Source organism: Cheilinus undulatus, linkage group 13 (assembly GCF_018320785.1).
Source record: "Cheilinus undulatus linkage group 13, ASM1832078v1, whole genome shotgun sequence".
NCBI classification, from domain to species: domain Eukaryota; kingdom Metazoa; phylum Chordata; class Actinopteri; order Labriformes; family Labridae; genus Cheilinus; species Cheilinus undulatus.
The window spans coordinates 8,007,216-8,034,276 of NC_054877.1; the positions used below are offsets into that span (position 1 = coordinate 8,007,216).

General features: G+C 40.6%; 1 protein-coding gene across 1 annotated transcript in view; it reads left to right on the forward strand.

Moving 5' to 3' along the window:
* tmeff1a (transmembrane protein with EGF-like and two follistatin-like domains 1a) overlaps nucleotides 1–27,061 on the forward strand; it is a 125,647-nt gene that overhangs the window by 59,988 nt on the left and 38,598 nt on the right. The window contains exons 3-4 of the mRNA XM_041802457.1: nucleotides 1,581–1,710; nucleotides 19,512–19,541. Of these exons, the coding sequence (XP_041658391.1) occupies nucleotides 1,581–1,710; nucleotides 19,512–19,541 (160 nt within the window). The remainder of the gene's footprint in view (nucleotides 1–1,580; nucleotides 1,711–19,511; nucleotides 19,542–27,061) is intronic.

A 27,061-nucleotide genomic window follows, 5' to 3' on the forward strand; every position in this document is an offset into this window, starting at 1 on the left:
TGCATTGTGCCAAGTGTAAAGTTTGGTGGAGGGGGGATTATGGTGTGGGTTTGTTTTTCAGGAGCTGGGCTTGGCCCCTTAGTTCCAGTGAAAAGAACTCTGAATGTTTCAGCATACCAAGAGATTTTGGACAATTCCATGCTCTCAACTTTGTGGGAACAGTTTGGGGATGGCCCCTTCCTGTTCCAACATGACTGTGCACCAGTGCACAAAGCAAGGTCCATAAAGACATGGATGAGAGAGTTTGGTGTGGATGAACTTGACTGGCCTGCACAGAGTCCTGACCTCAACCCCATAAAACACCTTTGGGATGAATTAGAGCGGAGACTGAGAGCCAGGCCTTCTCGACCAATATCAGTGTGTGACCTCACAAATGCGCTTGTGGAAGAATGGTCAAAAATTCCCATAAACACACTCCTAAACCTTGTGGAAAGCCTTCCTAGAAGAGTTGAAGCTGTTAAAGCTGCAAAGGGTGGACCGACGTCATATTAAACCCTATGGATTAAGAACAGGATGCCACTTAAGATCATATGTGAGTCAAGGCAGGTGAACAAATACTTTTGGCAATACAGTGTATGTTATGATGAATATTACGACATACCATACACATAAAGTAGAAGCAATTAATACGCCGAAAATCATCAAATTTGGGTTCTTTTTTTCACCAACAATGGCTTTGCTCTAAATCATTTAAATTTTAGTAAACAGTGAATTAAATCAGGAAATTCAGCTGTCATCCAGTTTACCAAGAAATATCTCACATACCTTTTATTTTGGACCATTTGTTGTGCAAAAAGTGATATAAAGTTTTCTCAGTTTCCATCTTTAAAAGGGCACAAAAAGTCTTAAATTTGATTTTTGAAAGCATGTAGGTACCCTGTTTATTCCAGCTATATGAGGTGCATGCATTTCTTTGCAGGCGTGGGTTTCTCAGTCTTACACCAGTATTCCAGCACCTAAATATCTCATCATTGGGTATAATTTTGCCTTTTTCATAAGTTTAAAACAATGACCATCTCTGAAACAGGAGCTGGTTCTTTTCTTTAAAAAAAGAGCCAGCTTGTCGCTTATTTCACCTTATTAATTTGTACTGGCAGTGGCTTCACTTTAAACAGCATGCAGGGTTACTGAGTCACAGTAAGAGAGGAAATTATGCATGGGGTCTTGTTTGAATTACAGGTGGAAAAGTAAGTTGTGATATCACTAAAAGTGTATTATTAATGCTCAGTATGGGTGCATATACCAGTGCGGTCACTTCTTAAAGGATCATTGATGAAAAATGTAAACAGGGTCTTAGATTAAAAAACTGAGCCTGTCAGTGACAAAAACAACTGTGAGTGGATACACTTTGATCAGGCTCATTAGCCCTTAAGGATGATGTTGCAGCCATTACAGCCTGTCGACTACTTTCATTATTACAAATCATCTAAAATAAACGAGTTCAGAGAGGATGACATACTCTCTCTGCCTGACACTTCTCTCGACTGGTTCCTAATCATCGCCATCAGGTTTGTAGTTTGATCTGTGAGTCGCAGCCTCTTTCAGCTTTAATTAACATTTGATTGTTGTTTGATTTCCAGTGCCACAAACACTACGTCCCTGTGTGCGGCTCGAACGGAGACACCTACCAGAACGAGTGCTACAGGCGACAGGCGTCCTGCAAACAGCAGCGCCTCATCTCTCGGGTGTCAGACGGGCCGTGCTCTGCCGGTGAGTCACACGGGGTCAGAGAGAGGGGATCCTGAAATAACACCCATAGATTTTTGAAGGGGCAGGTTCATCAGGAGGTGAATCAGAGCTCTTCATTTATTGGTATTGACCAGAGGAGGATTACGTGTGGACATGAGTCAGTGTCTGAATGAAGGAAGCAGTTCAACCATGGCTTTATAAAATAGAACATCTTCTTTTGGTGTGATTAGATCAGAACTGTTCAATACCCTTATATTAAATGGTAGAAGGGGTTTTGTTCAGTCTTTCTGGGTCTGAAAATGAAAAAAACTGCAGTTCCTTCTGTATCCACTGGGGGCTGTCTCCTGCTGTGAGTCACTCCTCATAGAGCTCTATATTAAAATGTCCAACTTTACAGCAGAAATGCACATTTGAATGTACAGAACCAGGCAGGCAGTTAGATATTAAACTGACAATCAAAAACGTAAACGCTTTTTAAAAAGCTGACCGGTCAGTTATCTTGTGTTCTTTGGTCATGCACCACAAGAAGCTGAATCTTTTATCTTCTAGATTTTGATAAGTTGGATGTGAAGTTTAAGCCTCATTTCTACAGTTAATAATCACAGAAATCTGTTTTTAGATAAGAAGTTAATAAGTGCAACTCAGAAGCCTGTATTACAGACATGACCTATTTGAAAAGAGCAGAGGGGATGAGCAGCAGACGCACAAACATCACTGAATGTGCAGAGCTGTATGTTTTTGGTTGCTGTTACACACAGGCCTACTGAAGCTGCTGCACATGACAGACCAACCTTGTTTTTTACTTGTACTCACATTTGATGTTGTAGATCATCTGGAAGATAGTGAGGGAACAACATGTTAAAAAATCTCCTAAATTAATTTAGCTCAGCTTCTTTCACAATAAAAACAAAGATACTGCAATGGATTCTTCATCATTTTGCCTAATGGATTCAATACATTAATTTGATTTCAAATTAATCCATTTAACCAAAAATTAAAGTTATTTCAGTTATTTTTATCTGTTGCCCAGAGGCGATTAGGCTGTTGCTAATGTTGTGATCCCAAATGTCTGATAGGGGTCAGGAAGTGGGGCACAGTCATTAGGGTGAAAGGGAATGGTGGAAAGTTAGTTACTAACAGTTCTAAATTGATTGTTACATTGCAATTATCATCAGAAAAAGTCTACAGACACTGAGTACGATCCCAACACTTTCCAAAAAATATATATTTTTTCCACAGTTTAACTGACTAATCTGGTGTGGAGGCGATCAATTCAAATTACTCAGCTCTGCAGACCTTCAAGCATTCAAGAGTCTGGAGGAGTGTTGTACTGAGCTGAAAGGCTAGCCAAGCCTCTCTTTTGTATGAAAAAAATCCTAATTTTTTTTTAACTTACATGTTTTTATTTGAATGATAATGTACTATCAACCAAATAAACCTTGTGGGATGAGTGAATGAGTAATGATGCCCTGGTTATGAACAAGTCTGCTCTGTGAAATGGCCCTTTAAAGGGATATTTCTGGATTTTTGAGGTTGGGTCATATGAGGTGCTTGGCTATAGTAGTAGCATTAGCCTCCAGTGATTTCTGTGAAAGTTGATCCTGTGGTTATTAAGAGCTTAGAGAGAGCAGCAGCATAATGGTTATGATGGGAAAGTTTTATCCACGTAGTTTAACAAGTTTTACATAAAAATGGTCCAAGAAAATATGTTTCTCACTCTAGCTAGCTCTCAGTTACTAAACTTTCTTCTGTCCTTTGTCATTATCTAAGCCAGATTTAAAAAGCCTAATGGAGTCAAATACAATGTTATAATCATCTTAGCCAAATGGTCTGGATCTCATAAAAGAGACCAAACAATGACAAAACTACACTGAACAGACTGTACATGAGCATTTACATGAGGCTTTAGATCAGGGGTGTCAAACTCATGGCCCGGGGGCCAGTTTGACCTTTTAAATTCACAATTTTGACTTTTTATATCAAAATTCAACCTTTTATATTCACAGTTGTGAATTTAAAGTCACATTTGGACCTTTTCAACTCACTGTTTCCAATTTGATCTCCCCTTTTGACCTTTTCAACTCTTAATTTTTAATCCTGCATTTTGACTTTTAGACTCACAATTCAAAACTTTAACTCATTTAAACCCTTTACACTCATGATTTTAAATTTGATGTAATATTTCCATTCTTAAAACTCCCAACTTTGACATTCTATCTCATATATTTGCCCTTTAAAAATCATTATTTTGACTGAATTTTGTGTTTGACGTTTTGAACTAACAAGTTTGACTTTCATCTCAGATTTTGAGCCGTTAAACTTGTAATTTTGACTTTTTTAAATCTGAAAACCATTACATTATTTTTTTACTGGTGCAAATGACAGTTTATGGTTAAATGTTGATCCTGTCAGGCCCTCAGGTTAGACCTAAACTTAGAATCAAGCCCCTGCTGTGATTGAGTTTGACGCCCCTGCTTTAGATGGAAGTTTTTTTTTTATTTCTGCCTGCTGCCATTTCCCAGTTCCCCCCCATCCACCCTTAATATTCTGCTTTTTAAGCAACACAAAAGTGGCCTAAAAATAAAGTTTTTTTGTTATTTTCCCACTTTGAAGACTTGGCATAGTCATAAACAGCTCATAACATGGTCTTTTTGGTAGTGCTTCTCTGTGCAGAAATCACCTCTTGACCCCCATCTGGAGTTCTCAGAGTTTTTTCAGTCATGTTTTAACTACACATACATTTATGCATTCTTTGTTTTATCTGACTGAATCTGACAGCTAATGATGATCACTGTTTTGCAGAAGAATTGTCAAATGATGCCCCTAAACATTTACTAAGGCTTCAAGCAGAAAGCCTGGTCAAGGAGAGTTGGTTTCCAGCTTGATCGTTGCCCCTCATGTCTGTCATGAGGAGGCTGCATGCTCTGCAGAGAAATATTGTGGTTTTCTTGCATGAAAACAGCCTTAAAATCTAACAGATGGCTCTATTATCTCACAAAAATGTGAGCAATGAAGATCTCTTAATTATTAAGAAGGATTTAAATCCTTCTTGTGTTTATTAAAAGCATTTTCTTCATTTTCAGGAGTTCAACTAAACAGAAACACTGGTAATATTAAAGCATTAAAGCTGCTTTTCACTCTAGATTTGGGCAGCCAATTATTCTCTAATGTGACAGTTTAAATCCTGGTTAATATTTCTAATTCTGCTCCAGCCTCACCGTCATTATACTTTTAATTGACTGAACACCAAACTCTGAGCGCTCGCCCTCCATTCTCCCTCTGAACTCTGCGTAACGTCATCAGGCAGATTGATTCGCGGGAACGAGCCGGGTAATCAAGCAAGGATCAATTTTAATTAGGAGCCCTGGATGAGAAGCGTCGAAAATCCTCCCAAAGCTAAATGGTTCTCAAAGTGGAGTCCAGAGGCCCTCCAGAGGCCCGTCAGAGGTTTCAGGAGGGACAGCAGTGAAATGAGGATTAGTTTCAGATCACTCAGCAGAGAGAGAGTCTGTTCTTCAACCAGAATCTCAGAGAGGTTTTCATCTGGAAATGTTGGGGATACAAAAGGTTTAAGTCAAAGTCTTCACTCAGAGAAAGAGAAACATCAAACCCTGTCAGAGTTTGTGAACTAAGGGGAACAGTTTGTGTCATTTTAAAAGTTTAATACTTCAGCATTGTCCATAAAGGATCATGGCTGTTGAACAGTTCAGAGTGTCCTTTGTCGGATTTTACGCTTCATAATGCTCCAAATATTCCAAGTTTGGACTGCAGACAGGCCAGTTTATCAGCCGGATGCTTTTACTGCTGAGCCATGCTGTTGTAATATGAGCAGAATTTGGTTTGGCATTGCCTTGATGAAATGAGAAAGGCCTTTCCTGAACAATGAGCCTGCTAATGTGAGCATGTGTCTCCCCAAAGCTGCATAAATGGATCCTTCATTAATGTGACGGTTACCCATCCTATGTGCATTATTGCACCCCTCAAACCAGGGGCATCCAATTTTTTTCCCCTGGGGGCCACATATGAACATATACAAGGATGGTGGGGCCACTTTCATGTGCCTCATCCTGAGGATTTTAAAGTTAGTAAAACCAATCCTATCATGTTAAGATATGCTTAGTTATTGGGTATGCTTAAATGGCTAGTTAATGGCTGACAAGGCAAATAGCCAGTCATCTTAAGGATTTTAGGGAAGCTGGTCATTTTAGGGGGTCCTGGTCGGCCCTGGCTACTACTGGTTCTGCCCCTAAAACACCATTATTACTGCTATAAGCCTTTGTAATCCATCAGGCCATTATAAATCAAAATATTGAAATTACGTTGGTTGCCAGTATGTTTTCCATTTACAGTGTTGTCTTGACTTGGTCACAAAAAAACTCGAATAAATAAAGTCGTCTTGTCAAAATATTTGTTTTACACCGTATCGTACTTTATTTCAACACTTCCTTGTGTTGAAATAAAGTACGATACAGTCAAGTTCCATGTTCAAATGTGGGCCATATTTCATTTAATATTTAGAACTTGCTGAGGGACAATCAAAAATGGACTGCGGGCTGCATTTGGCCCCCAGGCCATAGTTTGGACACCCCTGCCTCCAACCATCAGGGATGTTGACTCCCTCTTGTGTGATGGCATAAACGTTGACTTTTGGCACCAGCAGGCTGTGTATCAGCAGCTAATTAAGTCTGTAACAGCCATTATGTAGTGCATTAATATGAGTTTATTCTAATGATATAAAATTCTAACTTTAGCAAATCAATTAGTTTAAAAAGAATGATCATTTTGACTAACATGTAAGGGGTTTTTATTGAGTTAAACGGGACTAAAATGTTCAAGATATTTGATGACTAAATCTAGACTAAACCTTTATGCATCTCTATTAGAAATGAGCTTGAGTAACTGTTGGTTAAAAGTTTCACCTAGGCAATCAATAATATATATATATATATATATATATATATATATATATATATATATGTAATTTTAGGTGAGTCTAAATTAGGAGTCGAATATTAGTGCCTGTGTTTCTTGATTACTGGTACTGGGATGCTATTCTACTGATCCCACTATGATTAATTAATTAAAAAGTGCACACTTAGGCTCATCTATATGTGTTTCTTCCCCTCTGGCTCTGCTCGCTCTGATTAGCTAAGACGTCACATGAATTCTAGCCAATCAACACTGCAGCCCAGCGTGCAGGGAGACAGAGATGAGAGGAGCCTGTTGAGTCACATTGTGAAAGTAAAATTTCTGAATTTATTGAGTTATTTCTGAAGTTTAAAATGTTAAAGTCCTCCACACTGAAATTATAAAAACACCACAATCATAGGTGCAGTTCTATAATGACAAGTCTGTCCAGTTTCACAGTAACACCACAGAAAATGCTAAATGCTATAAAAGAGGAGGCTGGGGTGGAGGAGGTGGAGCTTTGCCAGCAGCAGTAGTGTGGTGCATCAGCATTAATGCAAGCAGGGATTGGTCAGAAGTATGTCATAGAGAAAGAGCTGTGATTGGTTGTGGGAGCTGGGAGGCGATAATTGGTATCATCTGACTTTCAGCTGATCATTTCCTTGGCGCACGGCTACCGTGTCCCGCATTAACTAACACAAGGTTTCGTTTATCTAACCTGAACCAGTCTGCCCATTCTCCTCTGACATCAACGAAGTGTTTTTGTCCACACAACTGCTGCCTACTGGATATTTTCCCTTTTTTAGATCATTCTATGTAAACCCTAGAGAGGTGAGCAGTTTCTGAAATACTCAGACCAGTCTGTCTTGCACCATGTCGTTCAGAATCACTTAAATCCCCTACCTTCCTGCTGCCTTTACCATGTCTACATGCCTAAATGCATTGAGTTGATGCCATGTTATTGACTGATTAGCCATTTGTGTTAACGAGCAATTGAACAGGTGTACCTAATAAAGTGGCCATTGCATGTATATTGGTTGGTACAGTCAAAAAAACTCATCTTTATTCCTGTTGTATCTATTCAGTGATATCAATTCATATTCAGAATTTTCACTGAAAGTTTTTCAACTTTGCTGTTATAAATATCAGTTTCAAATGCCTTTAATCGGTTTCATGAGCAGCTAATAATCAGCAGTGGTCCCAAAAACATAATAAATGTCAACCTCCAGTCTCAAGCACTCAATAACAAATCAATATTCTCACAGAAATGTAGCCAAAATTTCTAATTTTCAATATTTTAAATTTAACACCTGTCTTTGTATTTTCTTAGAAAATCAGTACGGGCTTTCAGTGTTTTAAAATCATTAATTTTTGTTTTAATTTACATGTTACAAAACATCCCATCTTATTAGGACATTGGACTGAAAAAATATGAAAAAAACAAAATTTTCAGCATGGATTACTATCCAATTCACCTATTTTTTCTGCTGAACTTTGGACCTGATAAGCTTTATTGATAAATTTCTTCCTCATCATCTGACTCAGCTGAAACAAGCTGGACAAAGGTTGTTATCCCGCCTCGCTGAGTCGAGATGCAGGCACAGATAGATGGGCATTAACCTGCAGCAGGAGGGAGACAGATAACACTTGGGATACTTTTCCTACCACCGACTCTGTGAACTGAAGCAGGATTTTAAAAGGTCAAAGAACCAAAGCAGCAGCAATTTCCAGGAACTTGGAGCACCCTCCAGCTGTTTCTCTGCTCCGTCCTCACTCAGAAACAAATGGAGTCAAAGATAGAAGAAGATCTGTGCTGTCCGATCTGCCAAGACATCTTTCGAGATCCGGTCATTCTCTCCTGCAGCCACAGCTTCTGTAAAGCCTGTCTGCAAAACTGGTGGGAGGACAAGGAGATAAAGGAGTGTCCAGTTTGTAAAAGAAGATATTCAAAGGGAATTTTACCCTCTAACTTGTCTTTAAGGAACCTGTGTGAGACTTTCCTGCAGCAGAGAGATCAGACAGCTCCAGAGGAGCTCTGCAGTCTGCACTCTGAAAAATTCAAACTCTTCTGTCTGGACCATCAGGAGCCGGTGTGTGTCGTCTGCAGAGATTCAGAAAAACACAGCAGCCACAAATTCAGACCCATCGATGAAGCTGCTCGACAACACAAGGAGACACTTAAAAATACTCTGCAGCCCTTGAAGGAGAAGTTAAAGGGTTATAAAAATGCTCAAATGAAGTTTGATCAAACTTTTCAACATGTTCAGGACCAGGCCCGATGCACAGAGAGGCAGATTAAAGAGCAGTTTAAGAGCCTTCACCAGTTCCTAAAGGAGGAAGAGGAGGCCAGGCTGCATGCTCTGAGAGAGGAGGAGGTGCAGAAGAGTCGAAGGATGAAGGAGGAGATGGAGGCTCTCAGCAGAGAGACTGAAGCTCTTTCAGACACCGTCAGAGCTGCAGAGGATGAGCTGGCTGCTGAGGACGTCTCATTCCTGAAAAACTACAAGGTAACAGTGAAAAGAGTCCATCAGCGCCCCCTTCTGGAGGACCTACAGCTACCTTCTGGGGCTCTAATAGACGTCGCTAAACATCTGGGCAACCTGGGCTTCAAAGTCTGGAAGAAAATGAAGGCTATGGTCCCCTACACTCCTGTCATTCTGGACCCAAACACGGCCTACCCAGACCTCATCCTGTCTGACAATCTGACCGCCATGAGCTGGGGAGAGGAGCAGAAGCTTCCAGAAAACCCTGAGAGGGTTTACTACACGTGCTCTGTCCTGGGCTCTGAGGGCTTTGAATCAGGGTCTCACAGCTGGGAGGTGGAGGTCGGAGACAGCAAAGAGTGGTCTCTGGGTGTTTTTGCAGCGTCTGCAAACAGGAAGGGGAACATCACCTCTGGATTGTGGAGACTTTGGTTCAGCGGTGGTAAATACAGAGCACTCTGCCCATCGAAACCAGTCACCGCACTGGAGATGAAGGAAAAGCTGCAGAGGATCAGAGTGAATCTGGACCATAACCAAGGAGAGCTGCTGTTCTCTGAGGCTGACTCTCACAAACACATTCACACCTTCATACACAGCTTCTCTGAGAAGGTGTTCCCTTATTTTAGAAACCGAAATGAACTTCCACTGGAGGTGTTACCAGCGACGGTCCCGGTGAACGTGGAAAAACTGATGCATGAGTATGAAGACGATGACAGCGACGATGAGGTGGATATTCTGAATCTCATAAGGACCAAGAAATACAATGAAATCTGGGGGAAAGTAAAGTGATCACTTCTCCAGTTTAGCTGAATGCAAAAACCACTTACACTGACTATAAATATAAAGTAATGATAGAAAATAAACTGAGGTGGGGACAGTTAATGAAGGTTTGACTCTTTTAACCACTTCACTGACAGTTTATCTGTTTACTCTGATCAAATATAATGGGTGTTAACCTTCAAATTCCACATAATCTGTCAGCACAGTTTTTTTGAGTGTAGTTCTCATCTGCAAATCATTTTTTCTCTAGTCAATCTTAAGAGAAGAGCTGGACAGTGTGGCCTCAAATTGATATTGCAATATATTTAGGCTATACTGAGATACACTTTATGTTGTGATATTTTGAAATCTCTTCAAAAGAACTATAAAAGTGTTTAATTCAGCTCTTTGGTGCATAAATATGATACCTGCAAGGCCGCCCATATGGGGTGATGAAGGGGAGAGCTTTCTGTGTTCTGTGTTGAAGTTTTTTTTTAATATAACGATTAACAAAATTGAAATTTTCTTTCAGTTTTAAAAATAGAGATATTTAGACTTTCACATCAGCTTTGGAATATCAGTGTTTTGTTTTTTAAAGTGAAATAATGATTGAAGCAGTGGTTTGTCGCAGCCCTACTTAAACGTGGCAAAGATGGGCAGAGAACGTGGAGAAAAGCGGTTAAAAATGAACAAAAGTAAGCTATAAGTAGTAAAAAAAAGGCTCTAATGTGGACGTGGCAAAATGAGTTGATACAGTGATGAAAAGTGGTTAAAAAGTGGCATGAATAAATGATTTCAAAATCAGAACCCAATAATTGTCTGACACACTTTTAAGCTCCAAAATGAGGGAACTGTTAGCCGGGATGCTAGCACCAATGCTACTGACCCAACACACATGCACTGATATCAATAAATGCCAACTAAGGTGGCCCCATTCTCTGGGTCAGGCCTGGAGACCAGTATGGTGATTAAAGTAGACCTTTGGATTGTGTTCTATTTTTTTTATCACATTACCAACAACTTGACTGGATATCACATTACATCATGATTCATCACGATTGGTTTAATCCTCAGTTTTCTATGTAGGAGGGAAGGCACCAATTTATACAAGACAAATATATTTTGAGAGAACGATTTTTTTTAATTTGCACAATAAATGATCATGTCAGTTTTGTCTTGTGTTGTTTTGTCGATCACTTAAATAAACTAACTCTAGCTCTGTGGATCTGTTGTCATGTCTGAAATGTCAAATAAAGGACCAGAAGCTTTGTTAAATGTTTCTATGTTTTAAAGGCTGCAGAGTCAGAAAATGTGGCTAAGAATTGAGGTTTTATTAGAGAAGCTTCATGTATATCAGGTTGGATAGTTGGATAGGATGATGCACAAGCAAAAGCACCAGAGCATGATGGGCACTTGACCTGCATAGTTCTGTTTAATCATTGCTGGTTTACACCTTCATAAACTTCACCTACATTGCAAACCTTAATCTGGATCATTTGATCTATCATGAGGAAATGTTGGCTTAAAGAGATACACTGTTTACTCCAGATGTTAAATCATCGTTGAACTTTGTACTACACACTTAGAAACAGTTTAGTTTCCTCTAAAGGAGTGATACAGGCTGAGTTATGCTCAGAGGCTGTTTTTGCTTGTAATCAGGAAATAAACCATGCATTTTCTCATAAGTCATGAGGCTATTGATGACAAAGGTCAGCATCTACAATGTGACTACTTCAGTAAAACATTTGAATTATTCAAGAAGAAGTTGGCCAAGTATCATCACACTGATTAAATTCACTTAGTGATAAAATAAGAGTGTGGGAAAAGTCCAATTTGCAAAGGTTTCTGGAGCCTTCGTGCTCTCACTCTGGTTCAGTACACACAACCACAATCATGGGGAAGACTGCTGACTCAACAGTCATCCAGACGACAGTCACAGTCACCTACAAGGAGGGTTGGCTATAGAAGGTCACTGCTGAGAGGGCAGGCTGTTCTCAGAGGCTGTATCAAAGCGTATTCATGGAAAGTAATCAACAGAGATGAGCTCAGCCTTCAGAGGAATATCAAACAAAGCAGATTCAAGAACTTAGGGGGGCTTCACAGGGAGAGGACTGAGGCTGGACTCAGTGGATCAAGAGCCACCACACAGACGGGTCCAAGGAAACAGGCTAAAAGTGTGGTGTTCTCAGTGTGCAAGCACTCCTGAACCACAGACGTAAATTTAGAATTTCAGTTGAGAAAGAAATCAAGGTCCAAGGAAGATCAAAGAGTCCCAGAAACCAAGGTGCCTGAAGTGCAGTCTTTAGGTTGCCATGCCACCTGTTGGTGTTGGTCTACCAGGTTGGTCAGCCATCTACCAGGAGAATCTAGAGACCTTCATGCCTCCATCTGCTGAGAAGCTTTATAAAGATTAGACCTGGGCGATATGGCCTAAAATTATATCACCGCATTTTTTTATTTTTTAAGATTTTTTTAGGGGGGAGCCTTTTCATGCCTTTATTAGATAGAGGAAGGACAGTGGATAGACTTGGAAACAGGGAAGAGGGTAGGCAGAGACATGCGGTAAAGGGCCACTGGCCGGATTTGAACCTTGGCCGCCCGCGTACATGGGAAGCACCTTAAACCACTCGACCATCTGCGCGCTGATCACCGTATTTTTCTTGACTTTGACTGAAAAAGTATTATATCCAGGTATTACAAAATTAGGAACAGATAATGCTTTTCAATCCAAATTCAAGTGTTATTATCCCCCTTCTCCCCTTAAAACAAGCCTTTGTTTGCATACTCAATATATGTCTAAGCATAGGAACACAGAAAAAAAAAATGTTGGGTTTTTTTGTGTCTCTAGGTTTACTTCTTCACTCAAGTTTCACATTTCATCTCTATCCTGATGAGGTGTGTTAAGCTGTTAATAACTTGAGCATGTGTCCTGGTGAAGGCCTTCACAATAAAAGAGTATCAACAAAATAACAGCCATGAGCGCCTTTATTGTGAATAGCTCGATGGAAGTAGTGTGTTTAGCATTGAGTTAGCTTAGCTTTGGCTGCTGTACCAGAGAGTTTCTGCAGCTAGTTTACAGCAGCTTTTCTGACCTCATTTAACATCGCAGCCTGGATCTTTGACTCACTGTGGACTTAGAAAAGAAAGTCAAAAGGTAAAAAAAAAGACCTTTAAACGGTTGTTAAGCTGTTGTAAGATGAAGAGCTGCAGCGCTGGGCTCTCGCCAAACTGAGACCAGCCAAAGCAGCACACAGCTTTTGTCAAAGCCCCAGGCAGGCTGACAGAGACGGCACACTGACTTTGTTGCAATACAGCCGTCAAACTTTGGGAGGAAAAAACCTGGCTACACATAATATTTGAGCTAAACGTGCTATTGACTGGACCCAGCCTCAGCTGTCCGTCACAAATCAATTGCTCTGCCAGCTGTGGGAGCGGATATGCCTCGCGCTTGCATCATAACACAGCGTAGGCATTTAAACCGGTGATGACGGTGTTGCAGAAATCCATTCCGTAGCAAAAATTTTACCGGTGACAGTATTCATACGGGTTTACCGCCCACCTCTGAGAGAGATACTGATTCCTTTTCCAGCAGGACTTGGCACCTGTCCAAAGTGAAGCCAAAACTACCAGAAACTGGTTTCCTCTCTATGGTATTATTGTGTTTGATTGGCCAGCCAACTGGTCTGATGTGAATGTGATAGAGAATCTCTGGGGTAATATTGAGATGAAGATGAGAGCCTCCAGACGCAACAATACAGACAAGCTGAAGGCTGCTATCAGAGCAACCTGGGCTTCATAATAACTCAGCAGTGCCATGGACTGATTGCCTCCATGTGGCGTCATATTAATGCAGTAATATGTGCAAAAGGAGCTCCAACCAATGAGCATAACTTTCCAGTTCTCAGTACTTAACATAAGCTTGAAATAAGGTACTTTTTCCTTTTACTCGAGTAGATTTATAGGCCTGTACTTTTACTTCTGCTTCAGTAAATTTTTACCAAGGTAACTTTTACTTGAGTACAGTTGTCATCTACTTTTTCCACCTCTGGATAAGGGGCTCATTTTATGGACTTAAGAGTCCCTGTTTTATTCCCTAAAACCTTCTTGTTAAATGTTCTACCTGATCACATTAATCAGACACGCTCTAAGGCAGAAACAAAGCTCTGATAGGTTAGCATCACATGCTAGCACGCTCTCTTGATTCAAACATCTCTGCAGGCCGCTCAGAATCGATGTTCTCCTCTCACTGTGGAGAAGAGTGTTGAAAACCCACAGTAACACGTCGCAGAGTCTGTGATGTGCTGGTCAACTCCATCTGCAGGGGCAGCCGCCTGATTTCCCACGAGGCCCCGCCCGGCGCTCTGCTCTTATTACGCATTACACCGGGGATCCGGCTCTTGCAATACGCCCTCAGCCTCCTTAACCTCCCTCATGTCCTTCTGCAATTTCCTCTCCCACAGATTTATGCTTCCTGTAATTGGAGCGCTGGGCGGCACTGAGCCGAGGCGGCGGTTCAAATATTCCGTTTATTTCCCCGGGCAGAAAAAGAGAAAGCAGAGAGCCAGCGATCATAGAGCAGGCTGAGAGCTTTGGAGGAACGAGGGCTGAGACCTCCTCACTAGGATCTGGTCACAGGTCAGGAGAGAGTTTATCTGTAGACCTGATGGGTGAGCGTCCACGGCAGCCAGAGGTCTCGGGTCTCGATCTTTAAAACTCATGTTGTTGGATTGTTGACGAGAGAGGAGCAGGACAAAAGGATGAGCGTGACTCCTGCAGCGGAGCAGATTTCACTCAGTGGGAAGGCAAGAAGTGGATCATAAGTTCTCTCAGTGAGGTGGAAAAGGTCAGGTATCAAGGATACTCTGGAGTGACTAACATCAAAGTCAATCAAATATAAATCAAACTCAAATAAACCAATCTAGAATAAAGACAACTCCCAGAAAGCAGTAAAAATTGGCCACAATGTATTTAAAATGTCAGCAGGCAAATATGAATTGATGCCATATAAAACACATGTGAAAATGATTCATTATACACTTAGAACAATATATGCAACAATATGATATGATAAGACATGATATGAAACAATTTTAATGCTTCATTAATTCCATTCCACTCCAAAACCCATTCATCATACAATAAGACAATATGATACAGTAATACTTGATAGGAAAGATGAGATTGATCCAGAGCGATAGATACAACCCAGCAGCAGATTCAGCCTTCTAGCATGCAAGATGAAAAGGCTAAAAAAACTCCTTTGTTCCCTCTTCCATTGGCTTTCAAATCACTGACTATGTTCCTGTGTTACATTTTACAATGTATTTTGATTTATTTTATTTTATTGCCCATGCTCTCATTCAGCTCCCTAACCTAGAGCGTAAGAGAGTAAGGTAGAGGTAGGTAAATGATTTCTTTGATGTAAAACTGAACGGAAAATTTTGCCAAATTTTCTCTGCAAATGCCAAAAGATTTGCCGAACTTTTCATGGGCGCAACCCACATACTCAGCTCTGCTGCTCATCCCACAAATGCATGCTCCTTACAAATTAGGCACCATTTAAAAGAGAACTAAACAGGCTTTCCAGCAGCATAAGATTCATTACCATGAAGCATTATTATACTAATATCATCCTGTATGACAAAGTGGGCTGGCCCTCATTATCAGTTAGATGAGACAGGCATTGCTTACTTTTTATTTATAAAGCTGTGTCTGAACATCTGCTGTTATACCTCACCTCTTTATTGAACGTTTCCACTAGCCATTATCAAACTCGTTCAAGTGACTGGATAATGCTTGATGTTCCAAGATTAAACACTAACATTAGCTTTTGTGCAGCCCACAGCTGGAATATTGTACAAACACTAAAACTAAGCTCAGTTATTAACATAGGACAGTTTCAAAACATGATAGGAACTACTATGTACAAGTTTTTAAACTGTGCTCCACTTATGCTCAAGTATCTATGTCTGTCTGCATTTGTGGTTCTTTGTCCTTGCTTATTTATTGTCTTGCATATATTGTTTTAATGTACTCTCGACGCCATTGTGAATGAGAGCATTCTCTTAATGGCATCTCGAGATTAAATAAAGGTTGAATGAATGAATGAATGATTATGTGTGTCTTTAAGTTGTGTTTATGATTAGTCTGGATGCACTTTATACTTGACTGTTGTCCTTCACAGGGATAATAAAGAGAACCCTGAAAAATATGATATGAAAAGATACGCTACATTTAAATATGCTGGCATAATAAAATTAGCACAAAAACTAAGGAAATTTGTGTTTGGTAGATTTTTTACTTGTTGTAACAATGCTTCTTGGCAATAAATCTTTGGAAAGCCTGTTTATTACCCTTTTAAATGGCGCCACATTTGTAAGGAACATGAATTTGTGGGATGAGCAGCAGAGCTGAGTATCTGGGTTGTGCCCGTGAGCAGCCAAATGGCTTATTCTGCCATTGACTCTTGTTTTGAGCTTCTGGTTCCCCCAGGTGCTGCCAGTCAGGTGCCTGATTGGCAGCACCTGTCACCAACACAACCACGTTGACTAACTTGTGACAAATGCTGGTTGAAGAATGGGACGCCATCCCACAGCAGGGTGTGACCAGGCTGGTGACCAGCATGAGGAGGAGATGCCAGGCTGTTGTGGCTGTGTATGGTTCTTCCACACGCTACTGAGGCTCTTGTTTGTTAAATGAATAAATTGTTAAATTGTCAGTATGTCCTGTTTCTTCAAACTTCAATCATCCAATCCACCAAACACCAAACAAGAGTCAATGGCAGAATCAGCTGTTTGGCATTGGCAGAGAAAATTTGGCATGTTTTTCATGGGTGCAGCCAACATACTAAGTTCTGCTGCTCATCCCACAAATGCATGATCCTTACAAATGTGGCATCATTTAAAAGGGTAATAAACAGGCTTTCCAATGGTATAAGATTTATTGCCAAGAAGCACTGTTACAACAAAGAAATAATCTACCAAACACAAATTTCCTTACTTTTTGTGCTAAGTTTATATGATAGGTTATGATGTCACATGATAGGAGGCATTACATCTTAGATTTTGATTTTTTTTTAATGATATTTGCTTGTATCACAAAGATGTATCTTCATAATACAATACCAATCATAAACACAACTGTGCTCCAAGCCCCAGAATCCTCCAGAGCTGTGGTTTCCAAAGTGGGGGTTGGGACCACTGCCAGGGGAGTCACGGGATGCTTTCCAAAATAAAAAAAGACAATTTTCTAATGATTAAAAGTTGTATATTTATTCATTATTGGAAAAATATCCTTTAGATTGATTAAATTATAAATACATTCACCATTTTTATGTAATATTTGTGCTTAAATGTAAGTAATGTGTACATAAATGCCCTAAAATGCAAATTTCTGCATGATGCGTTGTGCATCATCGTACACTCTGGGCTGATGGGGGTCCTCAGCCTTTTAATTTGGGGGTCACAGGCTGAAAAGTTTAGGAACCCTTGATCTAGCGTGTGCATTCAGAGAGTCAGTTAAAACAGTCCTCTTGTCTGTGGTCGCTCATGCTTTTAAAACCCCTTCATATCTGGCACAGAGGTTTCTGTTCCACTTTCAGTGTGGTTGATTCTGATTTTTTTTCCAGTGTCTTTCCAATTTTGGCTGATACCTTTCTGCAAAAAGAGCAACCAGCTTGATGTTTGTGTGAAGTTGCAGCACATGATCTGTCTGTTCACGCCGCCCATTCTGGAGCTCTGTTTGTGCTGCGTGCACTGAATGATTTGAAACAGCTCATGCAGACGTCTAAGATCAACAAATACATCAGTAGTTTAGTTGAGACCCGGCCGGTCATTGGTCATGACCTAGCAGATCTTAAACTGGCTGATTTCGGTCTTCAGCCGACCTATCTGTGCGACTTTAATTTGAAAACTGTGTAGTTTGGAAGCCTGCAGAGTTAGAAACCTGCCTGAAGCTGATGGTGTTCATTTCCCTCATCGGCACAGTTTATCTGCTCAAAGAGCTTCAACTTTTTCACCGAAACAATAAACATGAAGGATTTTCTCATTAGTGAAACACCATTATCCACACCTGGGAAGGTTTTCTCTTTTCTTCAAAGGTTATAGCTGAGTCCACCAGCATTAGAAACTAAACTCCCCATTTAGTCAATAACACACTGACACGATCATTAATATCTGCGCTCCCTCTCTGACCGTTTCTGCCTCCTTTCCCCCGACCTGAGCGTGACTTTGAAAAGAAGTGGAGCAGCTAAAGGTGAAATTTAATTGAACAAAGCAGGTGGTGTCCATTTCTTAATGCAGCAGCAGCGTGCCAGAAACTCCAAACACACCGTCCATTTCTTAATTCATGGCTGCAGTGCCAAGATTTATTCTGAGTCCATTTCCTGATGGAGCTGCAGGGCTGAGCCAGCGAGCCTCCAGACGCCTGTTAGACCTGCTACTAAACCTCACTGTTACTTTATTGTCTTTATTTTCACCATCATATAGGTTTATTTTACTGATAATGCATGAGTAGGAGTCCATTAGTAGACCTAATCTATGCACAGGTCATAACTTTCCAAGAGTTCATAAAACAAGATACCTCAGGAGGCACCATCATGACTTACTGAAGGAACACGATACTTTAGTTGTGTTATAGTTGTGTTTTTAAAGAAAACCACATCTGCTCACAGAATTAGCTGCACCCCTGAAAAAATGAATGGGCCGTACCCAACAGTGATGTATTGATGAAATCAGTGCGTGTGTGCTGGATCAGTAGCATTGGTGCTAGCAACCTGGCTAACAGTTACCTCATCTTGGAGCTGAAAAGTGTGACAAGCTGTTGTCAGGTTTGGATGTTGAAATTATTTATTCATGCTACTTTTAACCAATTAAACCACTTTTACTTCCGATTTTTGCCAATTCTTTTGAAACCATTAACCCAGTTTTGCTGCTTTATGCCATTTTTGCCGCTTCTTTTAGTCACATTTAACCCATTTTTGCTGCTTTTTCATGTCATTGTTTGGCCACTTATCAAACATCCATTCTCTCTCTTTACAATTATTTCTTCTTCTTAATTAAAGTTGTCTCCATTTGTTCTGCTTTATTTTCTGGCATCCTGATTGTTTTGCACATTACAACCTGGCTATGAAGTCAACAAAACTTTACTAAGCATTTAAGTCAGTGTGCCATCCACATTTTCAACATTACCAATAAAAAGATAACTGTTCATCTAACACTAACAGGTGACTTTTGGCTTGTTTCTTGGCTCTTTAATGTCAGAGTGAAACCTGCCGATGACTGGACTGAGACTGAGCTGTTGTCTGTCACATATCACTCCGCTATGCTAACAGTAGCATTGGTTGTGCATGCACTACAGTGCAGTGCCTTTAAACCACTGATAGTGCTGCAAAACTTATTATGTGGCTGAAATTTGACAGCTGATGAAATTAATACTGGTTTTCTGCCCATAGCTAATATGGGAGCATACTGGCTCCACACCCCCTGAAAAGTCAAAGCCTGCTGCTTCACTAACCCTAGGAGAATCTTCTGAGCATAGCCTTCATTGCAAAGCGAAACCATACATCTATATTGCAATAAAAGATTAAATCTATGACAAGTGTTGCCTTGAATTAAGTGTTTAATGGCTCATAAAGACATAACTGAGGTCGTTTTGTCTCTTGTGTCTTCACAGATCCTGGATCCGGTTCAGGAGACGGAGATGGTGAGTGCTGAAGGAGAAGGGGGGTTGTTTTTTGCATTAGGGCTTTGTAAAGATTTAATTTCCTGCTTCACTTTTCACTCCAATGAAATTTAAACTCAAATCAATCCCACTGGAGCCGTAATCCTTCCTACACAAACACTTGCTGCTTATATTGTGGAGAAGCTGATGAGTGAGGTGTGGAAATTTTTAACTCTTTGATACTTTTTAGGTGTTAGGAATTATGCAATTTCTGTTTTTAATGATCAGTGGACTCTAAAAGGACTGAAACTTTAACCGGTACCATGAGGAGCTGACGGAGGAATAAACACAGCCGAAAGGAGCCTGAATGCAGCATTTATTTCTTTATTGTCCTCCCGCTGGGTGTCTTTAGTATCGCCCCTCCTTTGGTGAATATTCCTCCTGTTTTAAAGGTTGTACTTTGGTCTTCAGCCCTTCATTAACTCCTCCCCTGTGCACCCTTTGATGGTTTTGGTCTCGTTGGAGACCAACAGAGGCCTCACCGCTGCCAAATTTGGCAACTGAGACATTTTGCAACCATCTGTGAGCAGCGACCTCAGTGTGTGTTGTTTAACATGGCTGCTAGGGGGGGTTTAATTGGAGGCAGCCTCCAGAGAGACGATATCTCCACCATCTGCATGTGCAGAAGAGGAGGAGCTGGTGATTCCCCCGCAGGCGATAGACTAGTCCAGCCGAAGAGATAAATAATGAAACGTGACTGCAGCTCTCTTTCTGTTTGTCTTTGACTCTCCAAACATGCACACACATCTGTCAGCTAAAAACACCTCCACTAATCAAGCTGCTTCCCCTGAGAGAAAGGGAGACAGTGAGGGTTAAAACAATTCTTTCAGGGTTAATAAAAGCTTACGGCCTAATTTACAGAAGGATTGCAGTGCTTTTGAGACCAGAAAACCTTTGCAAATGAGCCAAAAGAGAGCATCTAATTCACACAAAAGGTGCAAAGCTCCCGTAACTGTGCTGCAGGGCAGAACACGTCCACAAGGATTCAGAAGTCACCGTTCATGTTGCTTTCTATCTTTGATTAACACCCTGTCATCTTGTGATGAAACAGTGGGGCTAAATCAAGCTTTAAAGGCTTTACATTTTCCCTTTATTGTTCTTTTTCTATGTTAAAATCCATGACATTGACTGTTCTCCAGTCCCCGATGAAAAAAATTGTCATCTTTATGATTTTCTCCACAGCGACCCTGATGTTTTTGTGGTTTGTGTGGCTGTGATCTGAGTCCGTGCGAAGCAGCAGCATCCTGCACAGACAAAGAGACTCTGCTGCAGATCGTCGTCCATCGATCAGCAGCCTCCAAGCTCCGACTGAGCTCTCTGTGTTCGATACATCCACACACAGCAGGCCAATCTGTTCATCAATAGGCTCACACAAACACCAGCATATGCACACACTTAACCATCCCTCCTCCTGAGCCAGTTTAATCATACTGCCACTCTTTGCAGTCACATTTTTCTTACAGGGAGTGAGGAGAAATGTGCAGCAGAGTGAGACCTCTCTGTTTATTTGAGTGTTTATACAGTAGTAAACTGTAAGAAAACGTCACAATGAGTGCATTAAAAACATATTAGTACAGATATTCAAGCTGCAAGGCTATTCACAGTACTGTCAACAGACTATGTTTGAATATTAAATGTGATGTTTTTGGATTAAAACATCCTAATCCTAAGGGGAAACTGTGCAGCATTAAAAGGCTTCTCTAAAAATGTGTGTTTTTGTCTGTCAGCTCAGATAGTTATTCTTTGGCCAGATTTACACTAAAACAATCAGCTGACAACAGAATAATTTAAGTATTTGTTTCTAATAGATATAATAATTAGAAGAAAGTATTTTGATAGCAAACACTATGCATATGGATCCAGAATAAAGCTAAAACACTGGAGTAGAAATGCTGAGCCAGTGGTTGGCACTTTGATTTTGTAATGAACATGCATTTGTGCACACTGTCTTCCTTCTGCAGAGTGGTTAGGTGTAAACATACAAAAAGGTTTAAATCTGGGTGTACACTGTGAATTTCTGCTGACTCAGATATAAAATTTGAGCCACACCCCTCACCTGGACGAAGGGCTGACTTTCAGTCTTCATTTTTATGCCATGCAAAGGTCTACAGCAAGGCTGACCACGGCCTGACCATCTGCCCCCAAGCGGTCGGTTGGATTTCTGGCATGTTTGGTTGTACGGCCGCAGACGCACCCACAGTGAGAGCAGAACCACAAGCAGAATCCTCAACTTTGAGGCATTTTTCCCTTTGTAAACGTTTGGACAGCTTCTTGAATGGCAATAAAAACAGCAGGAATGCCTTTTCCATGGAAATGAACAAACAGGAAATTGGTGTTCAGGTCACTGGAATAAACTCTGTGTGAGTTAAAATCAACTCAATCTGAGTGTACATGTGAGGCCATCGAATAAACTCTAGAGCCGAGTTATAGTAACTCTTTTCTCAGAGTTGATTTTTAACTTTATAGCGTTATATATTTTCATGCACAGAGGATGTCTTTCAGACCAATTTAAACACCAGCAGAGGAGGCTCTACCATGCCACTAAAACCTGCCAATCCCCATTGGTCACTGTGGCTGAGCTGGCTTGCTCTAGTCAGGATGGAGCAAAGAGGCAGACAGCTTATCAGTCGTTCTTAATAGCAAGCAACATGTGGGAAGTGTATAACTCAATGGACAGTGTCACTCATGGTGCAAATGTGTATAACATCAAAATCAACAATAATCCACCAGAAACATGATCAAATGAATTCCAACAGTGATAACTGTACAACAGGAAACATCTAAAAACAACGAAAAACATCTAAAATATATCTAAACACACAATGCATGATGGGAAAACTTCACTCCCCAGATTTGAAGTGGCAGTGTAGGCGTGGCAACAAAACTGTTGGGAATGAACTCAGGAACAGAGTTGATTCACTGCTCTCAACACTGTGTGAATGAACTACTTTCTTAACACTGCACAGGAGCATCACTAAACACTAGCTGGAGTCCAAGTGTGTGAATGTACTCTCAAAATCTGACTCTTTCACTATTTTTTAACTCCCATTTTTTTCACTCTGGGAATTTGCTGTATGTGGACCTCCAGATGACATGGAATTTTTGTTATTATTTAACTGCTAGTTGTGTTCACTAGCAATACTATTTTTGTGTGCAGGAGAAAGAGAACGAGACCAGATTTGTCACTTTTTGTAAATATTTAGAGAGCTTAAATAAGACAACAGATCTGACATCAACCTCCATATGTGAGACATTTTCAAGGGAAACTGTTGACATTTGTCCCTGTCTGTCCCATTTTCACTCATACACTGTAAGAACATAAATTGTGCACGTGTGTTGTTTTGTTGTTTCTCTTGTCCCTCTCCTCTTCCTGCTTTCCTCCCTCCCTCCCCCTCGTTCTCGCCCTTTCCAACCCCAGCGCAGCTTCAGCAGAGTGTTTTTCAATGTGACAGTCCTGCCCTATAATAGGGAAGGTTTTTGTCGCCACTGTAACAGGCTAGTGCTGTACAAATGGTGTTAATGCTGGTCTTTATTATCATTGTGTGTAGTCTTTATTATGAAAATGTTAGGGGCTGCCTGCCAATCAGGTAAAGCTCCCCACTTCATTATATGTTTAGATTGCTCTGATTGGCCAATACTGACTCTGACAGGCTGTGACACCCTATTTAAAGTTTTCAGAGGTCCATTAGATAAGAATAATGATTCAGAGTTGAAATCTGTGGTGAGACTAGCAAGGTAAAAGCAAGATGAAGAACTAAAACAACTAACTGAAGAGTCAGGAGTCACTGTGCAAACATGATAAACATAACAGAAGAGTCCCATAATAGGCTTACCATATAAAAACATGGATTTAGAGTCTGATGAAGGGATTTCAGTGATTTAAGGTGAGAGTTTTGCAGCATTGTGATTGTATTTTCCAACTTTTCTGCAGATCATTCTCATTTCCTTCAATCTTTCCCTGTTTCGTTAGAAAACTACACTTGATGGATTTTGATAATGGCTCCATCGATGAAAGGCGGCCGTGAATAATCCCTGCAGCTTCTCTGATATTTGATGTTGTGCTTGTTATCGCCTCGTCGGCGCTGAACTCGCTCTCTGCTGGAAAACTGACGCCGTCATGCAGGGTGGCATTAACCGCATCCCCTGTAATGACGATGACAATCATAATAATATCATAAGACGATAATGTTTCTCTGTTTCCATTTGGCTCCAGGAGTCTCCTCATACATTCAGCTGTGTCTGATAGAAAACACGTGAGCCGTGTCGTGTGTTGATGATACAGACGGTGTCATCAGCGTTAACGGCGCGGTGAAGCTCAGCCAAACAGAAACTGATGGGAGCTCCAGGTTGTTTTGGAAATGAGATCAGGGCGCTGTTGTGGAAAGAAGTGAAAAAACACTAATAATAAAAGATGATTAGGTTGTTCACGGTCAAAAACTATGAAAATAGAAAGTTCCACAGTTTGAGAGACACCAAGGTTAAACCGTGGACGTGGTCACAGCTGAGCTAGTTTCAACATGCAGAGTGACAACGGTGAAAAAATGACAGAAACATCACTGCAGGAGATCGACGGTCACCATCTGCATCAAAAATTCACTAAAACTGCAGACTATTGTAGGCCGCTTTGTTATTCTTTAGTGTAGAATAACCAAAAATGCTGTGTCTTTCCAAGCTGTTCTCAATTTTTGAAGCATTTTCCTCTTTGCTTTATTCGGTCAAAAGGCATTTTTATTATGAAATGTGGTACAACACTGTCAACAAAAAATCAATGACAGTTACTTTAAATTAAGTTAAGTTAAATTAAGTTACTGTAAAATCTGGTGTATAAGGCACACTTTTATTGCTTGCTTTTCATCTTAAAAATTGGTGGCATCCCATGTTTCCATTTAAGTATTATACAGGTAAGTGCTGAGACATGAGCACTCATGGCCTTCTGCTAACCTGATGTGAGTGGAAACTCACACGCTAAACATGCATGCTGAACATGCACACACAACATGCATGCACGTGATGCATACTAACCCCTAAATTCCACCAGTCGTTCAGTCTGCACGCTTCCTTGGCTGCATTGCGTCTCTTCTCTGTCACAGCTCCCGGAGCCCTCTGCAGCAGATCTGCAGGACTTCAGTTTTTGCTAGACCACTGGGCATCTGTTTAACACGGAGAAGATTGTGTAAGGCAGGAAGTCTCGCCAGGATCAAATTAAAACTAGATCATAATTGCAATTTCAGCTGAAATTGTGTGGGGATGCTAAGAGCTGAATTGTGGAAGAACTGCTGAAAATAGCCTAAAAATAGCTTAAAATGGCATAAAAGTAGCTGAAATGGCAATCAGTTGCTCAAAAAAGGATAATAATTGCTGAAAGTAGCTTAAAACAGCCAAAAATAGCATAAAAAATAGCTGATTTTGGCCTAAAAGTAGCTGAAAAATGCATTTAATGGCTGAAAAAGCATAGCAATAGCTAAAAATATAATGAAAATAGCCACATTTAAAAAATGTTAAAAGTTAGAAATGAGAAAAGTCATAGCAGTCGAATGACAAAGAAACTGATTTTTTTTAAAAAGTTTAAACGGTGTTGATACGCCAAAGTATGAAGGAGGAGATAGCCGGCATGGAAGAATAATAATAAACAAAATGGCCGACGCAAATATCAATGGTGTGGATGCTCAGCATCCCCACTAAATATCCGGGTAAATTTCAGAATAAAATGCTCCATGTTAATGCCACACAAATACCAGATTGTATTTCATTTTAACACATCGATAAAATGTTATAATGGTGTCTAGCCGAGCCTGAAGTCAACAGGTCAGAAGGACAAGATGGATAGGTGAAGAGACAAATCGAAATCAGTCCCTTTATCTCTAACTCCTGCAGTTAGGAGCAACAGCTTTGCTATGTTTTTGTAGCACGTCAGTGGTATAACCCTGCATGGTCAGGTGTGATTCTGTAATTATTGCACAAACTCCTCCGTTTTGTTAACCTGACACTCCAGATCGACTGTTCCTACATCTACTGCATGGTTATATTTCACATTCATCTGAAAGCTCCCATAAAGCATTTGGGAGAGGCAGGTCCTTTCAAAAAATTATCAAACTGAATGAACGCTGTCTGTCCAAGCAGCAACCTCTGGTCCTGAAAAATGGAACCAATCCAGAAATGCAAAAAAATTGCAATACCGCGCGTGTCCACTTGAGGCTGGCTGCAGGAACATCAGAAGTCCCATCTGAACACATGTTAAAAAGTCAGTTTTTACACTAGAAATAAACCGGTTTACAGACTGGTTCAAAACACCAAACGTGTCTCATTAGCTAGTGTCTTCATGTGCTCTCACTGTACATGGGGTGATTTTTTTTGTTACCACAATAGTTTAGATTATATTTAAGAAAAACCTCACTGTGGGCTGACTGGAGCATCTAATTTGATTGACAGATAGCTTGACAGGGAGAGGCTACATTTCTGTCAACCAGAATGCTAGCTAGCTAGCTGACAGGAAGTGGGCGGGCCGTTAGGTTGATCCAAAGTTTGGTTGAGACAGAGATTTCAATATGGAAGCCGGATTGGCTTCAAGAGCTGTTTAAGTCAGCAGACAGCTGATGTCACACAGGGTTTGTCCAATTCTTTCTACAGTCTATGTGTCTGTCACAATCATGATGGGCCAATCAGAGCAACAAGACAAACTAAGGTTATGTACGTGCGCAGCTCCTGAGCTGACAGGCCACCGTAGCCGTAGTTGCGGATGGCAGAGCTCCTTGGTGAATAAATTGATGCCAAGGTCAGTCAGGGGTCATGCAAAAACATTTTCTCTGCTAAGACAAGCTTTTGGTGTGACTCCTGGAAATTGTTTTTAGACAAAATGTGGTCCCTTTCCAATTAAACAGCCACTTTCCTAAAGCTACATCCAAGCGGACACACCAGCAAACCCCGCCCATCACAATTACAACTACCGTATTAAAGCTAGTAGATGTGCAAGCTCCACGTGATGAAAACAGACAAAGTTGCACAGAAGCTGCACATAGTTTAACTGCATGGAAATTGTCTCACAGGAAGTCAGTCTTTAGTACCTGAGAGACAAAAAATAACTGACTTTACAGCATCATTCAGAGCTTGACTTCATGATTTCCAGGGACTATAATTGTCAGTAATTTGCTTCCAAACCGGCAATTGCTGCAACTAGAGGCATTATGTTTAGAGTTGATAAGTATGGCTCTGACAGAGGGAAAGACAACATGACATTTCAAGAATGTTTTGAGGGAGTTTGTTTAAACTTTGCACAAATGTCTTCTCTGACTCAAGGCTGAACTGATAAGAATCTGAAAGTCAAAGGTCAACAACACTGGGCCTCATGTTCATGCCTTTTTATAATTATACCACAGTACCACAATAAACACCACAGCCCTCTCCTTAACTTCCAAACATACTTTAACTTTAACTATGCTGTTTTTTTGTTTTTTCAAATCACAGCTGGAAGCACATTATTTATCCTTAGCCTTTAAATTAAATAA